General features: G+C 29.5%; 1 protein-coding gene across 2 annotated transcripts in view; it reads right to left on the minus strand.

The window, feature by feature from the left end:
* Positions 1-2615: 2615 nt before the first annotated feature.
* LOC106463545 (protein held out wings-like) overlaps positions 2616-18881 on the minus strand; it is a 50041-nt gene continuing 33775 nt past the window's right edge. The window contains exons 6-8 of one of the 2 annotated variants that reach the window (XM_013923594.2): positions 17720-17983; positions 9198-9282; positions 2616-6429 (exon numbers count right to left, since the gene is read on the minus strand). In XM_013923594.2, coding sequence (XP_013779048.1) covers positions 9209-9282; positions 17720-17983 — 338 coding nt within the window. In that variant the 3' untranslated portion in view covers positions 2616-6429; positions 9198-9208. Of the gene's footprint in view, positions 6430-9197; positions 9283-14984; positions 15180-17719; positions 17984-18881 lie in introns of those variants that run through there. The other variant, XM_022391375.1, reaches the window with a different exon arrangement.

Consider the following 18881-nt stretch of genomic DNA (forward strand, 5'->3'; position numbering starts at 1 on the left):
CCAAACCAAGCCTTCATACTAGTGAGGTATCGAAAATCAAATTGGTGTATTTACATGTTTTACACCCACTAAAAAGAAACCTATCATTCTATAGGTATTTGAAGAACTTGTAGCAATGAAAATGAACTTCTGAAAATTTATGGAAATTTCCAATAAATATGTTAGGGAAATTTAGATGAAACATTATGTTCATCAGCGTGAATGACACTTACAACAGAAACATACATTTTGAAGTACATTTTAGTAACAAACTTGATTATTAAAATATGCTCGCATACAACCACAAGTCTTTAATAAGACCAGATTTGTTGCCATCTATGTAGAGGTGTTCACTTAAAACGTTAATTTTATTTTCTAAAATTATATTATTAAAAACATTAATCTTCCGGAAATTATTTCCTGGTCAATCCACATATACGAAACCACATTATTTACACCATATTAAAAATAGACAAAATTAGATTGACAACCCAAGCAGTAACGGAAACAGAATTTTAGGGCTTTTGGGGAGAACTTGTATTCAAAATTTTGTGGCCACTCACCTTTATATATGTGAAACTGTTTTCTTTTTCATTCACATTTGTTCACAATCCTTTAATAATACATTTTTATCCCTTTTTTTTCTCATATGTGGTTTGCCAAAACAACACAATGAACAAGTTCTAATATTATTTAATGCTTTGTATGCAGCAGAAATTTCAGTTTTAGCCATTTCAAAACTAAACAGCTTATACGTTACTACATTGGAGAAAGCAACAATCAGAAAATAACGAAGTTAAGCTTTTATTTGGCCTTATCCATCTTATTTCTTTAAAATGACTTGCTTGATTAATTGTATGAACATTACATGCAGAATAATACTAAATACAATTTTATAATAAATGTTTATTACCTAAATTCTTGGTTAAAACTGTCCTCTGTGCCATGCCATTATTGTTGAATTGGAGTATTTTGGTTGTATTGTGAACTTTTTAAAAGAAATATTACCAAAAAATATTAAAAATTCAATAAATTCAGTACAAACACAAATACAAAACACACTTTATTACAGAAAGTAAATGTTTAAGTACAAGATCTTGATCATCTTAAAATATCCACAAATTAAAACTTAATAGCTACAAAACTAGAGGTATTTTGATCTTAAAATGGGAAAACATTGTGTAAAATAAATTTCTGAAACATTTTAGATCAAAACAATTAAAGGTGTTTATAACAATTTGAGTGTGCAATAATCTAGCACCCTTTTATCATTTACTATATACAGTGAAAGCTTTGTTATCTGGCATCTTCATATCCAGAAAACCCTTGTAACTGGAAATTTAAAAGTCTCCAAATACAAATGCTCATTGTAGCTTAGTGGCACTGCTATGGCTTTGTTTTCATTCTTTCCTACTGGCAAGCTTCAGTTATTAGATGCCTGTACTGTGATTCACATTTAAAATACTGTACTTATGTTTTTATATAGTTTAAGATGTTTTACAATATTTATTATTGTTCAAAACTGTTATTGTTATAGATGTAGAAATACTGTACTTAAGAACATTAACAAGTGGTCAAAGTTTGTAATTACTGAAACACTTTCATAACCAGAATTTTGTGGCATTGCCCAGGTCTGGCAGATGCTAGGTAATAAAACTTTTACTGTATATTATAAATTACTGAGATTTCTCCTCTTAAACACATTTTAGTAGTAACAGTCAACAATGAAATGAATTTGTAGTACACAATATTATTATTAATAACAGTAGGAAATTTGCCATCTTGCACATACATTTTTAAAATTTTTTTCTGTAAATGGTGTTCTAAAACAAGTTAACATATTAGCTTTACACATTGTATTTGATTAAATCTGTAAAATTTCTACTTATTAAATAGTACTTAAAACAAAGTAATGTAATAAAATACAATGACAAGTATAAAACTGATCATTAATGTTTACAGGTAATAGTTTTTACTCTCAGAGAATGTTTTTAAACATAATGAAATGACAGAATTGATCTTGTAGATTTAAGATGAATATAAACATGTTGGTGTAAAAATTCAATGTTATCAGCACAAAAATAAGTTCTACCCCTTCAAAGAAAACCTTTTTCTAATACAAGTTTTGTGACCTTGTCTAACGTGATCACTAAAGTGGAAAAAAATATATCTATATGTAAAGTTACTACATCACTGAGCAATAATAAACAGTTTACCTTTCACAAACAAAGCAGACAGGTGAAATTCATTTTTATTAGACACTTTGGCACAAAGAGCAATTGATTTAAGTGCTCTACTGAATGTCTCATAGTTTGCTCCATGGCACAAAATAAAACAAAGATACTGAGTTGCAATATATTTTTATGAAAGGCACTGCTAAATAGATCACAAAACCAACCACCTCCACCACATCAACATTTTCTAGTACTACGTTAACAGCAACAAATAAAGAAAAAAATTCAGGAGATTCTGTAAAAATTTTCATTAAATAACACTCAATCCTAAAATACAAATAAAGAACACAAAACTGTCTTCCCTTCCTAGAAAATCTGATTTCTAAGTTCAGTAATTTCTATATTACTGTTTCAAACTTTTAAGTCTTCTAAAACATGGTTCTCATTTAGGAAGGTTTAAGGACTATTGCCATTTACATGTTAAGTAAAGATACCCAGTTTTACTGATGACACATTGCAATATTTAGAAAATAATTTTAATACTAATCACTTTCATCACACAATCCTTTGATTAATATTTGTATCTCTGTAGGAACAAAATATGGGGGGGGAGATAACAGCTTATGAAATTGTGCATTTACTATGTATTAAAAACATTTTAGCAACCCTTTATCAGAGATCTTTTAAAAAATTTGCATTAATTGTATGTTTCAGCTTTATGGACTTGGCTTATAAAATGCAATGAGTAACTGATATCTTATGAGATTTTTTTAGTCCTATAGTAGTTTCCATTTCAGAGAGAAAAATATTTCAGCAACTAGTAATTTATTGTTGAAATGTATCCAGAGAGAAATCTTACTGGATGAAATTTTTTAAAGCAGATAGCCTGAAATGTACAAAACATATAAACTATCATACGCAAAGCTAACAGTTTATATACTGCATATTGAGCTTTACTTGATCATTTATCTGACATATCACTCAATCTTATTAAAATTCATTAATATCAATATCTAGTTGCACCATTTATTTTCTAAAGAAATCTCACTATGTTCCAAGAAAACTGAATTTTATTATGTTAGTCATTAAATAAAACTTAAGCCACTTCTGTTTTCGATGATGTGTACTAATAAAATGACTTCTTTGGTTGTGACATTTTTGCTAACATTTTTCAATGTTCAGGGAAGGAGAAGCATGTGCACAAAACACAAATATAACAGTCATAGATTATGAAGTACTTATGGATGATTTTTGATGAGAGAGCTTGTGTAATGTTTATTTCATTTAATCTTCGGTTTTTCTTATGCTTTGAAAGAGACATCAAGTAAATTGTACTTTAAAGCATTTTACCATATATGAAGTGAGGATCTTGTGTATTTCATTCATAAGCTATAAAGGTTAACTAACCGAGAGAATGAATGCAGTATTTCATCATCTTTTTCATCTATTCCCAAAAAAATATTTCAAATACTACAAAAACACCCTCCACCTTCATTCATAAAAACATTTATAATCATCACTATATCAATATGTACTATGATACTGCACCTGTTATCCTTATCCTAACTGCAATCAAGAAATGGATACTAAAAGAACTTGTACAAATAAGCACATATATCCTTTATGAATGGGATCTTTCATGTTTTTGTTTTTCTCTTAGGATACAAAACAAATAAAAATTATCCAACCCAGAATACATTAAGTACAAATTACTTAGAGGTTATTTTCAGTTGAACAACTTAATTTTTTTTTTCATTGGTATAAATCAAATCAATGCTACTGTTCAAGATAGAAAGATGAGATGATGAAAAATAGCCCAGATCATTTTGTTTAATTGGATGATACAAAAATATAATATAAATCACCAAATTTACAGTACCATTAGTTTTCCTTGTAAAAGAGTTTTTTAATATATGCAACAGACATGAAATGTGACAAATAATTTATAAAAAAAATCAGAAATGCATTACTTGTGATTTTCAACTTATTTCAATATGTTTTCATAAGGTTTCTGATTTACTTAATACATTGTTTTGTCATGGTCTAATTTATAAACAGTACTAGGTAGTTACTATAAAAAAAATTGACTTTTTAATGCATCGTTACTTTTACGTTTCCACCTTTTTTTTTCTCTCATCACAAGTTTGTATTAAACTAAAAAATGACCTCCAAGTATACTTCTTTGTCACAAATGGACGGTAGCAGAACAAACATACAATAAAAATAATGTTTTCAAATATAAAACCAAATAGCACAAACAAAAAAAAATCACATACTCAAAATTCCACATGCAATTTATTAACAGAACATTATCAACATTGTGACCACCTATTGGCATGATACTTGTAACATTGTGCCAGCAGCTGCCATGTTTCTCCATATTCTGAAATGCTCCTCCACACCACACATCAATCAATGACTAGGGATTGTCCAACTAATTATTAATTTATTTCATGCAAATTGTCATACTGAATATTTTATACAGTAGAACCTTGACATTAAGGGCACCCTTCCAACTGCCCTATATAGTAAGGTGCCCTTAATATCAAAAATGAGCCACGCAAAGATGGATTCCATATTGACCATACTAAATTTCTGAACTTTAAGGCCCCATTTTAATTGGTGTATGCAAGACAAGGGTGTTCGTGAGTTGCACAATGCCATGAGATGGAGCATTGTCAACAGGAGGTCTCTCAGGAGATGGTTTAACTGTACCTTTTTTTTTTTTTATTGGTCACATTTGACATTTATTTTACTGTCAATAACTGAAATAGAAATCTGCTGAAAATAAAGCGACAAGTCACCACTTGTGTCATTAGACGGTTTACGTGACACCATAATACGATACTCTTGTGAGCAACAAAGCACGTGCACAGAAATAAGTTGTCTTAACCTCTGATCCAAGAACATCATGTCGAACTTATCAGCTTATGTATTCTACAGTGTTTACAATGAGAATTCCCCACAATAATGAGATTGCACTTTGCATCTGTGAAAACGTTTATTACAGTATGTGGTTTGGAGCCAATCCAATAAACATCGCAAGTGTTCAAATACTGGTCATCCTTCCTGTGGGATGTTTGGAATTTAGCGGTATACCATACAGGCATACAAAGATAACTGTCTACTTTTCGAGAATGAGACTAAAGACACTGCCCTTAATCCAGTAGGTGCCCATTATTTCAATATATATTTTGGTTACAAATATTAGAAAAAAGTAGACTGAAAAGGTCTGCCCATTAATCTAGATTCTATTGTACTTCTAAACCCAAAATTCAGATATCAAGCAGGCAATCCTTCAAAATTTAACATTACACTTTTCCAATCATTTCTAGTTGATGTATTGAAAATTAAGAACCGTTTACAATAAATTTTATTTCTCTTCATTTTAACTTTACACTACAGAATTTTCCTAACCATTTGTATCTTTAAAAAAAATAAATGGTAAAGCTGCTTTATTTTGAAGCATAAGAATTTTACAGTGGCTTTGGTAATAATTCTTACATGTTTGCACAACTTGCACATTGCTTGTGGGATCACAATTTCAAGCAACTTCTTCGAAGGCTGTAACTATAAAGTTTAGACTAAAACTTGTGTAAATAAAATTTCTTGTAATAAAGTTCCTTTTTCCTTTCTTTTGGTATGTATTTTACCACTGTTTTTATAACAAAAACAACTCAAATGTCAATTTACAAGTGATCTAAAACAGTGATATACAAGAAGCCCAAAAAATATTGCATTTTTTTTTTTTTACAAAAATATTTCTGCACACCCACAAAATACATCTCAGCCAACATATTCAACATAATCTTTGCAGTGTTTTTTAATGAAGGGCCTTCCAAAAGCATTTAGGTGAATTCCTCCACAGCTCACTGATATTAAAGTTAGTAAGATGGAAAGAAATACAGTATGAACACATTCTTACTATTTGTTCAATGTAAGTAATGGAAATAGTTAAAAGAACAATTTTTTCAGCAACAAATGAAATTAGAATACATAGTTACGTATGTGAAGATAATATGAATAACAGACACTTGAAATTTCTAAAGCTGTTACCACCCTAGAAGAGCCACCTGAGGAAGCAGTTTCACAGATGGGAAAGCACATCAAATACTGGAGGTTGGTTAGTGGCTATCTTGATAACCAAAAGAAGATATGGTACACTGACTGTGCTAAACTGGCTGACTGATTGGCTGGCAGCTGTTTGCAAGCATCGGTAGAGGATGAGGGAAGGTTAGTCTTGGTGGTCAAGTCATGAAGTGGTCGTGTGGTGAAGCTGGGTTAACAGATTCAAAGAGAAAAAATATTACAAGATCATGTTAGTTGGAATAAATTGAAATGTTAAATGTGAAACTTTACACAGTTTGAATATTTTACCCTCTTTTGCTCCACCACACTTGGGAGTATTAATACTATGTTATGTAAGCAAGGATCAACTAGTCATAGATTAAGTTTTATATTAAAAAAAAAGAAAAAAAACAGGGTATGATGTTATCTAAGTTTTCTTTTCACTTTAATACTTCATGGTCTTAAACTTTTTATGCATTAAATATAAAAACATTTCCAGAATTGTGTAGATATATTTTTGGGCATGGAAATAATTGACATCAGCTGTTTCACTTGAATTAATTCACATTTTAATTAAGTGTTAAGTGAATTAAAAGAAAGTATTTAATCTATTTTTTGAACGTTGAGAAACATTTAAAGCTGATCAAAAACCTTACGCTTCTGAAAAGCTGTGCACGTTGATTAATGTTATGTAGTTTAAATTTTATACTTAAAATGCTGACTCTTTAAAGAAGTTTAATCAGTGAAATACACAACATATAAAACTGTTTCACAAAACATTCTCAAAATCTTATGGAACTCTTAATCTGTACTATTTTCCTTATTGATGAATCTAAATTGTCTTCAGCAAAGACTAGATAGGCATACTACATTAAATTGATTGCAATTTCTAAATCATATTTTGAATAGTAATAGAAGCCATAATATTAATTTATTTTGTAATTATTTATACCAAATATAGTTCAAGTTCAAGAGGAGCAACTTACTAATATTATGTGCAAGTACCACATTTAAATTTAAAAGAATATCTTTACTCACAGTGTATATATATATTAGACAAAAATTTTGTTAATCCACAAGTCATAGTTCCAAATATGTATAAATGTTTTGGTTAGTTTTAACAAGTCCTTGAAGATATTGAATAGAAAAGACAAAAATCTGTTAAACCTCTAACAGATATTTTAGTTTCCATCAGTTACAAATTAAAACTTTGTTTCTTCAAAAATATATATAAAGCATTACAAGGTTAAATAATCTAGTTTCAGAACAATAAATCAGCTGCTAAGTTATGATGATTTACAATTTCTAAGAGATGTTTTATAAAGTGAAATTACATAAAAATATAGATTACATAACTGGTTCAATTAATTACAATATCCAGCATGGTCTAATAGCAAATATTATTGAATGGTTTAATCTCACAACATAGTAAATAACGTAGAAAACAAAAGCCTTATTATACATTATAACATCATTAAAATTCTGATATTTTACATAATTGTTCATAAAACTTAAAATCACCCGAATTAAAAAAAACCCTTGTAAAATAAAGAGTACAGTATCAATAAACGCAATAAAAATGGCACAAAATGTGTATTGAGGTAATATGTTTAAAGCCTTTACTTGTGTTTTATCCGTATCTACTGGTCAACACAAATACAGCTGATTTGAGCAATACGGGAGCCATTACAAAATGACATGATTTCTTCAGTGATCTTAAATACCTAAATGGCAAAGTATTTTAACTAATTGGTAGTGTGTGTTATATTATATATATTCATAGCTTTGCAAAACTATTTTAAAAACTAAAGACAGATGGACTATAACAGTGGTTCCAAAACTGTGTTCCACAGAACCCCAGGGTTCCACTAAGGGTTCTGCAGAACAGTCAGCAATGGCATTAAGACCAGTCAATATTACTAAGGTATTGAAATTACTGTTTGCATTACCATTAAAATTAACAGTGCCCATTTTAATAAGCATTAATCCTCTTCTGTGAAGGGAAATAAGCCCACCCATATTGTATGCATGTGTGTGAATGCACACACAAGAATTCCAACACATGGGAAAGTTTGGGAACCATTGGACTATAGTAATTAAGCATGTGATGTTAAATTAATATTCAAAATAAACCATGTTTTAGTGGAGCTAACTATATAAGTGATCAGTATGATTAAAAATGAGTTAGGTGTAAAGTACTAGGAACATGCACGTTAGGCATCATAATAGTTTAAAAAAATCTAAAAAATTGTTTTCCAACCTGAACTTGCATCTCGGAAAGAAACACTTTGCTTATTAATTCTACTTCAAAATGAACATAGTAGCAAATTTTTCCATTTTGCTTTAATTCATTCCTTGCAAGACGAAAATATAATCTAAAAAGTGATAGATCTTTATCATTACTAATTTGTTTTTTACCTAAACTGTTAGCCTTCCACCTTTACTAATTTGTTATTCTCAATGCTCCATCAATATCCCTCTCAGTACCTTCCTTACAACTGTTTATCTTCTATCAAACTATTAATTTTGCTTCAGTATACTGACTCTCCTCATACAAAATCCATTATCCTAACTTCTCAAACTTTTAACCCCTACTTTAGTCCACAACTCAAAAAATTAATTCTCCAGAAAGCATCTTGGATCACACAAATCATAGTTAAAAAACCGTTTCCTTCAATTTCATTGAAGTATTTGTGTCATTAAATATTTCTCATGCTTAACCATCTTCACTGATTTTTGTCTGAAACCAAGATAAGAAAGTTTAAAGCTCTAAATGTTTTCACTATTGAAAATTAATCTTTCAAACATACATCGCATAAATGTTCAAGTGATTTTTGCAATATGTATCCACAGTATTTATCAGTAATATGAATAATAATTTTTAACTTGCTTTCATTAATTTGTCACGTCATGTTCTTTGTTTAGAGATAAATTGTTTGGAATTTGCCTTAAACAAGAAACAAATGTACAACAAACCTTGTAAATATCTACGACAGAGATCCAGTTCGTGTATATGGGTGATCTCTAACCCCAAGAAGTCTCCTCTGTTTAGCAACTGCACCTGTCATGCATACAGGGAAAAGGTTAATGCATCTTTTATCTTTCAGCTCTAAGGCAAATTGGGATAATCCAAGCTCCTTTCAAGAGAAGCATTCTATGTTTATGACAGCTCATTTCTTATACAACTATCCTAACAATCCTCCTTCCCATACATATTTAGAATATTACAACAATATAACAAAGTTGTGTCAAAATGACAAAGGATATATAGATTATGTTTATAAAACTGAACAAATCATTCATGTTTGTAACTTATCTTTATTAATTTGTTATATTTGTGCTTTTTTGATTACTATTGTTCAACCATAATACTGTTTAATATTGTCGTCCTTTATTCCTATAATTTAAACATAGAATGCTCCTCTAAGTGTTAATTTAAACACAGAATGCTTCTCCAAGTGTTAATTTAAACACAGAATGCTCCTCCAAGTGTTAATTTAAACACAGAATGCTCCTCCAAGTGTTAATCAGTTATGTTATTTAACAAATTATAATTGAAACGAGTCAAGGCTAAATCAATTTATTAAGAAGCAATTAGAAAATTTTAACCTGCACAGTTTAAGCAAGTTTAGAAAGAACATTTAAGCAAGTTAAAAGTCATTTTAAATAGACTTGAGAAAAAAAATAATGGTTAATTTGTTTATAGATTAATCCTTTCCTATCTTAAAGTTTCCAAAACCCAACAAGTTTAATTTAAGATGTAAGTACCAACTTAATTTGAAAAGCTAAAAGTTACCAAAAAATAACATCTTCAAATACTGCAAATAGACATCAATAAGCAAATGACATAAAAGCTGTTATAATTGCAATGCTGAAAAAAATAATTAAAAGTGTTAAAGCTAATGATTACAATTAACTAAAGTTGTAACAAACAAGTTTCCTGAAAAGTACAAGAGATTTAAATTCACATGTTATGTATAGCAGAAGAAAGTAACAGTTAATAAAACAAAACAAGACTTGAAGTTTTAGTCCATAAGTGAACCAACTCTCATTTTGTTAGTACTTTCTGGGCTTTTTTTTTTATTATTTATTTAGATATATTATATAAACAGCACTACTAGCAAAAAATTGCCAACCATACTTTTATAAAAATACAAAAGTATTGTCAACTATGTCATAAAACATTAGTATTTTCCTCAAACTTAAGCATAAATAAGTCTTAACCCTATATCATAGTTCTTTTTACATGACAGTTTCTATAATTGAAGCCTGAGAATGGCAACTGCTGCATTACCATCTGAAATATTCAAAAAACTATGAAAGCAACTGTAGTACAGTTTGGACAAACATTAATGACTGTTTCTTGGGTAGAAACTAATTGTATTGTGGCACTAAGGAAAGGGGAATGAGTCAATTGTTTGACATATAGTTCAGAAAAATAAATGGTGATTTATAGGGTTAAAAATACGTAACACATTCAAAAGCTCATACTACAGCTAAGTGTGCAGATATTCCTCAGACTGTTCAAACTAAATGAATTACCCACATATATTAATTTTATGCCTCAGATGACAATCCCTTTGGACAACATTTCATAAGTTTTCCATTTGAATGTGTCCAGACTTAATGACCACACAAAACTATAACAATTTTGTAACAGTATAGCAAAATAAATGTAACAAGTTAATTCCTTTTCAAACAAACTTCAAAAATTGAGGATAAACTTCTTGATTCTTTCAATTATTGCCTTTACATAAATGAGCCGAGCCCAAGCTATCTCTACTAGCATATGTAAGCTGCTTAGTTAAAAATGTAAATGAATCAACTTTTACAAATACTATTTCTGGATTCTCACTGAAAAAGTTTTATCATGTCTGTTAATAATATCAAATTTATTGCTTAATCTCAGAACTTATTACTAGTCATACTTCTTTAAATAGACATAAATGTATTCACCACCAAACAAAACGACACCTAGTTCTCAAAGCAATTACTAACATGTTATCAAAGACACTACAGCTATATTAAAAGTCACATATCGCTTTTTCAGATGGATTGACAATTTTGAAACAAATTCACAAACATTAACAGGGCAACGGTATAATGTTCCAAATTAGTGCCTGGTGTGTATTTGGTTATAAAATTTAGTCAATTTTTCAAACATCCATCAACTTGTTTGTGGATCTAAATAGCAAATGTCTAGTATATTTGAGCTTTCTAAATAACAATTCCATTTTTCTTGCAGTTAAAGTTTATTGATTGTAATGCTTGAAACATTTGTCGAATCAATTTTTCAATTATAATTAAATTCATGAAGATTTTAATATTCTACCTTAGTGCATGGATGTAGGACTAGCCTAAATTTATCAAACATCAAGATATTACTGAATTTACAGAAGAAATTATAAGCAGGGAAGATACCTAACTAGTGATTCGATGCAATATAATTATTGTACATTTTAATTTTCTGGTGTACTGATTTATAACATTAAGTGTTTCTAGTCGGTCTGTTATACTATGTAGTTTTCATTAACAAGCATGTTACTTAAATTTCATATTTGATCTACAAAGAATACTTTTGACCAATATTTCTTAACAGAAAGGTATACGAATCAGTTTTATGACATTTGAAATTTGTTCAGAAAAATAAACCATTAAGGCATCATATTTCCATATTTAAATTACTGCCTTTGCAAACACAAAAATACCATTCTGCTAGTTTAAGGCTTGCTTCAGAGTGATGCTGAGACCACTGATGAAAAATGAAATTCAGGTCATAAAATGTTTCTAAGCTTATAATTAACAAATTCTAAATCACATATTATGTTCAAGTAAATAAACATGCTTCTTATATAAATATACGTAATATTCATATATTTTATTAAGAGCTTATCAACTGAAAACCAGCATTAAAACACCTAACATGTTAACTTGAACTGATTAAAATTATCTTAGGCATTAACCTGAACAGTCTGTAATATCAAAACCATTGATGCCATTAAATAAATTCAACACTTTTTAAACAGTACTGTTAGTTTTTGTTGTTCAATACATACTCTATTCACTTCACATAGCTGAAAGTTTAACTGAGAAAAATACATGCTCTTCATACAAGTGTTCAAACTGCCAAAGAGCTTTGATGAATGTTAATTGGTCTACCATACAGCTACAAGAAAAGCTTCAAAATTTAATGCACTGCATACCCAACAATACAGCACAAAAATAACTTGCTATTTCTTATCAATTTCTGTAATTTTTTTCAAAAATAATGATCATAAACAAACACTGTCCCAAAATGAAAAACTATGAATTGCTAATGTGGCATGCAATTTTTGTTTCTTCAAAACTTTCATAAAGCAAATTTCACATTAATACCACACAATATATTAACTTTTCCTTCAAACCCAATGTATTATAACCTCATCAAGGCAAAAAATTATTGATATTCTTTAAGTGAAAAACAAAAAGCCCTAACTTTCAAACCAAATTTGTATCTTTGTTGATGAGAATAAGGAGTGAAAGCATACAAAATAAATATAAACCTTGCTGCAAAATTTTAGTGATACTTGTACACACATTCACAGAAATAATGAAAAATTGAGTGTTTTAATAGTCATCTCATATATGACATTTTACATAAGCAAATATTTGAATCAGTGGTGATCTTCTACCACAAGATATTGCAAAGACAAACCATACTATTCACAAAAGACATCAAAATTTTTTTTTATTCTAAAATATTTATGAGCCTCACCTACGTTAACATTTCACGTGCAGAATCTCTGTTTGAAAAAGTGTTTGAAACACTAATTAACTGATTTTAGGATGATTTTGTTTTAGAACTATCAGTTAAAACAATTTCTTTTTAATTTGAGGTATAACATCAAGTTTGTGCTTATGAGCATGGTTTTATAAAAGTTTTGTGGCAGTAATGAAGACATAAATTAACCGTGTGAATGAAAGTTTGTTTTATTAGCCATGATGCTTTGTTTCAATGATTAAAACACCCATAAAAAATATCAAAAATAAAATGATTGAAGATTTAAATTATTCCATCTTGAAGTTCCTGCAAAAAACGACTAACACACTCCAGAAAAAAAAATTATTTTATTCCAACCCGACATTTTTGCTTATGCCTTACTCAAGTGTTACAGCACTCCTTCAAAAGCTCTGCAAATTTGCAGTAGGAGTTTGAAACTAGACTAAAACCTGATAGGTGGTATTCGATACATTGATGACATTTTCATTTTTTGGAATCATGACATCTCTCTCTTAGAATTTGTTGATTTCCTTAACTTATATTATACTACTAAATTTACGCTGGAGATTCTTTGAGGGCCTTACCATTCCTTGATACCATGGTCTCTGTTGAAAATAACAAACTTGTTACTAAAATGTGCCAAAAATCAAGTGTTAAACCATTGATTTTACATGTCAACTAACTCCATCCAACAATACCAAACACAGTATAATTATTGAAAGAACCTGTAACACAAACAACACAAAAATAACCACTAGGTTGAACATACAAAAACTTCATTGTAATGTTTACCCTGATAACCCTATTTCCAAAATATTTAAAAGGCTTCTTGCAAACAGAGTTACACAAAAGCAATTCAATAAATCTTCACAGACCAGAAATGTCATCTGGACTTTACCCTTTGTTGATGAATCTCTCACTAAGTATTCATGTAAAGCTATAAAAACAATATAGATTAAATATTCATATTGTACAAAACTCAGGACTACTTAAAAAATTTACTTGTTCATTTGGTTTTCAATAAGAAAAATAATTGTAAATCAAAAAATTCTCCTCCTAGAAACAATGAACTGGATGACTCTTAAACTGGTAAATACAATAGATGAAATGTACCCAGTGTGATGACAAATACGCTGGTGAAACTGGTCATCCAGTACATAAACATTTTAAGGAACACATCCATGACACCGCGAATCATTTCTAAATAGGCTACTGCCAAACACTTTCTAACAAAAAAAGGTACAGTAGATAAAATCCCATTTAACTTTAAGCTGTAAGCAAAATGTAATAGTTTCCTTCATTGTAAATTCAAAGAGTCTCTCGATTCAATCTTATAAATCTAAAATAAACAAATAATTCTTGGGCTTTGTAATTATTATTTTTTGTTCAATAGCTTGCATTTTCTCTCATACCTTATTTATTCAAATTCCATTTAACATTCATGCAATAATGTGACATTACTATTGTTAAGTCAGGTTTAAATTGTTGTATGTGTTCTTTTCAGTTATCAGTTTATATCTGTACGTGATACTGTAACCCTTAAGAAAGGCATAAGCCGAAATGTCAGGTTTGAATAAAATCTTATTTTTTCTGGAGTGTCCTGTAAAAAAGTCTAATTTTGTAATAAATATTACATGTTGGTCCCAAACTCCATTCTACAAATATACAGATATAACTGATAAATAATCTAAAAATATACATCTTAGAAAAAAAAACATACAAGCACACATATACAAATTCATGTGCATGCACACTTAAAAATATGATTTCAAACAAAGATTTAATAATGAATGACAACAACTTTGAATATTATAACATTTAGCATAAAGAGTCTTTAAAACTTTATATACATTTACATATGATAAATGCCCTTAATGAAAAACAAATTCTAAGTAACCTTTATAAAGTTAGCACTTAAATGCTGGCCTGTTGATAGTGTTTAGTCATTTTTTTGGTTTAAATTCATCTCATATACTTTGATAAATAAAAGATAAAATATCAATAAAAAAAACATTTTAATATATGTAATTATACAAATCCTGTATTTTATATTCAATGGCAATATTTCAATTAACATTATAAATGATGACTGTTAGGCTGGGTTGCTATCCTCAGGTGTTCTGGCAACCGCAGACTGCATAGAATGTACTAATAGCTCAAGAAGAAACCTTTTGTGTCACCCTGCCATTTCAACAGACCTGAAGTAAAAAAATTAACCTATTTACTGCTAAAAATCAAGTTAACAATGTTGTTCTTTACTGAACAACTGTTTATCATCTACCTCAATTCCTACAAACTCAAAATGAAACTCAGGAAATCAAATGCCATGGACCAAATTCCTACCTTACAGTCAAATTAGCAACAGAAGTTGCATATTATTGTAACTATGCACTTGTGAATCCACTACATATCTGGGTCATATTCCTTCTACCTAAGGCCAGCAAGCATTTTCATTGACTTTTATAATGTGTCTATTTAGATTTTGTTGTGTAGACTATACTGATTTTTTTAAGCCGTAATATTGATTTAATTTTTTAAGATACTTAACTGTAACAAAATGAGCCGTGTTTCATTCAGACTTACTTTATAACCCATAGAGGTTCAGTGACCAGTCTTTACTACAAAAAGGTTTGATAAAATTCATACTAAAGCAACTGCAAATGACAAAAATCAAATTGAATTCTATAGTAAATTTTTTTCAAAGAGCTTAATTTGTAGAAAATAAAAAAAAATAAAACTGTTCATATACTTAAATCAGAAGAATCTACCTTTTCTTTATTAGTGTGACTAGGATTTCAGACACTCAAAAATTTATCCTTCAATCCAGGATGCTATCAACATTTAGAACATTAGTCACATCATAAAGTGATCACACTATGTCTCACCCATGTGGCAAGCATCAAATTGATTACCACATTTTCAACCTTTGATCTACAGAGGCTAATTTATAACTTGAGGTTTTTAAATTTACTAGTTCTCCAACAACTTTCTAAACAGACATTTACCATCTTCCTTATGAAAAAAAAACTGCTCAGGGATTTTCAACCTTACAATTATTATTAGCATTATTACCATAGACATTTTTCAGGACCAACAACCATATATGTTGCTTCAATATTGAGCTCCTCCATCTTAAAAATAAATCTTATATAGTTTCAAAGTAAAAATGTATATAAAGTTCAAGAACCCTATAAAGCTTTATTTCAAAACAAAAGTAGTGACCTCCTTAATCATAATTCTCCAAATTTCTTCTAGTGCACAAAATTAATGTCACACAAGAAGCCACAATCCTTAGATTAAAATGTAGTATGCCTTGATTTCAAGCACTTCATCCAACCTTCACTAGCTACACTACACCCTAGCTTTGTTGTTCCATATACAATGGTTTTATATTTGTTATCTAAAAAACTTGTGCTGTATTTAACAGTTTGACAATTTTATTGACCAAAAAGCTAAAATCCTTTGTGTTTTCCAGAATAAATGCATGTTAAACTTAGCTTCTTGTACTGCATACAATATTCATAAGAGTTTATACACAGACCATTTTAAGTATGAAAGTACAAAAAGAAATAGTCTGTAAAGTTGAAGAAGCCATAACAATGGAGAAACAGTGTCCTAAAAACTGATAACTCCCAATACAATAAAAGCTTGTTTGGTAAATAAAACCTACTCCAACAGATAGTTGCCAATAAACATTCAGAAAAAAAAAAAGGTAAGTGCTTCATCTACTGTACAGGCTTAGAAAGTGAAGCTAGAACCTATAAATGAATGCAACGAACCCCAAAAAGAGTCCTTGGACTAACTGCACAATTACCTATAACGTTTCCACAGTATGTTTATGCTTACCCATTATGCATTTGATTTCCTCGATTACTTACTATGCATGTTCAGGATTCCTAATCCCTGCATTTCAGTAGATAGAATGGGCAAATAACTGAAAACTTGTATTTATGTTAAATATATTTATGATAATTAAAGACTGGTACTATTTGCCTCTGAAGTACAACAATTTCTTATACCTGAAAATGACATGATAAACATAATTTTTAAAACGTTATTAGGATTTTCATTCTCACATTTTATACGGATAAAATATTAAACGTGGAACTCTTCCATAAATTACACAAAAAACACAGAAGGGAAAAGCTCATGATATATGTTGGTTTTTCCTTACTCCACAAGGAAATGTAGTTGAAAAAAAGTCAACTTTTAAGCAAAATTGTATTATCAAGTATTTCAATCTAGAGAACAGTTCCATTGCTAACTTTTCAAGGGCAAATGCATTTAAATATTTAAACCAGTCATTTTTTGATTGTCATCAATTTAAATTATATTTAAAAAACATGTTAAGAGCTTTAAGAGTTTTTAAACAAACATACCTTATTCTCCATAATACAAACAAAACAAATACATACACATTTATTATATTACAGTGACATTCATCATAAGGAATTCACATTATGGGGGGAAAAATCATCTTAATGAAACAAAAAAAAATTCAGCTTCATCACTTGAATTAAAAAATGTACATGTCCTTAGATATTCCAAGCCTCCTGATATTTTCTTTAAAAAATATGGATAGTCATCTATAACACTTCCAGAACCATGAAGGCCTATAAAACAGTCTTAGTCTCAAAACAAAAACATTTTCAACAAAAACAACAAAATATATAAATTCAGTCTTCATCACCTTGCTCTTAAAGCTACAGATACAAGCCTTATCGGCCAAACAACCCACCAGCAGTAGAGGGGTCAAGTCCTGGATAATCTGCTAACAGAGGAGAAGCAAGTGCAGCATACGGGTAGTCAGTGTATGGAGAATAGAAGAGTCCTGCATCTGCTGGATTTATAAGAGGAGGAGGGGCAGTTCCATTTAAAAGAGAAGCAGAAGTTGGTAATGAGAGGCGTGGAGAAATTATTAAAGGTGCTCCAAGTGGAGTTGGCATTCGAAGAGGTGATCCAAGTGTCATAGGTGGAATCATGAACCTTGGAGTGTCCACTTCTGAAATACACATAAAAACAGATTAAATAAATGATTAGTAAAAACGATATAATTAAAAAAAATATAGTTAGTAATTAGATGCAAAATATTTGTAAAAAATTGTGACTTAAATCTTTTAACAAACTAACAGTAAATACGAAATGACAGTTGACTATTATGGAACATGTATATTACTATACTTTTATTAACCGTATAATTTTTTAAGACCAGGTTGGTGAATATGACTGAATCAAGAACCATAAAATAGTTCATATTTTTAAGAACAACCATTTAAATTTCCATTGTAAAGCAGTAACTAATTTCCTTATGTATTGATATCAGTTAATTCAATCATGGTTAAGAGCCATGGGTTCACACACACACAAAGGACATGTTAAGTTACATTAAGAAAATTTGAATTCAAAACACCACTGCTTTTATCAATATCAAATGTCAGTTAAGTCTTTCAGCACAGGCTCAGTCCCTGGGACTGACCTAGTAACCATTTTGTGCTTGTTAGTTTTTATGCTATAACTTTTAAATTAGTAAGCGTATGTTAAAGAAATTTGGCAGAGTATCAGTAAACATTACAATGTTTCATATGCAAAATATCAAATTTTTTTAAGCCTTAAGGTTTGTAAAGCAATGCTTTTCTCATGCCTTTTTTTTTTCATGTGTTGCCTATCCAACACTGAAAGTAATTTTCATTTTAAGATTAAAAATACTTTTATGCATCACAAAAGTTTTCAAATTTCACATGCAAAATCTTTATAATGTCCAGATAGTTATCAAATGTTCCTTTAAAAGATATTTTAATTTTATCTGTTATTTCACGGGTTCAGTAGATTTGACCGATCTTATAACCAATATAAAAAAATTAGGAAATAAATATAAATTATACCTCTTTCATTCTAGAATG

Source organism: Limulus polyphemus, unplaced genomic scaffold (assembly GCF_000517525.1).
Source record: "Limulus polyphemus unplaced genomic scaffold, Limulus_polyphemus-2.1.2 Scaffold53, whole genome shotgun sequence".
In the NCBI taxonomy this organism is placed as follows: Eukaryota; Metazoa; Arthropoda; class Merostomata; order Xiphosura; family Limulidae; genus Limulus; species Limulus polyphemus.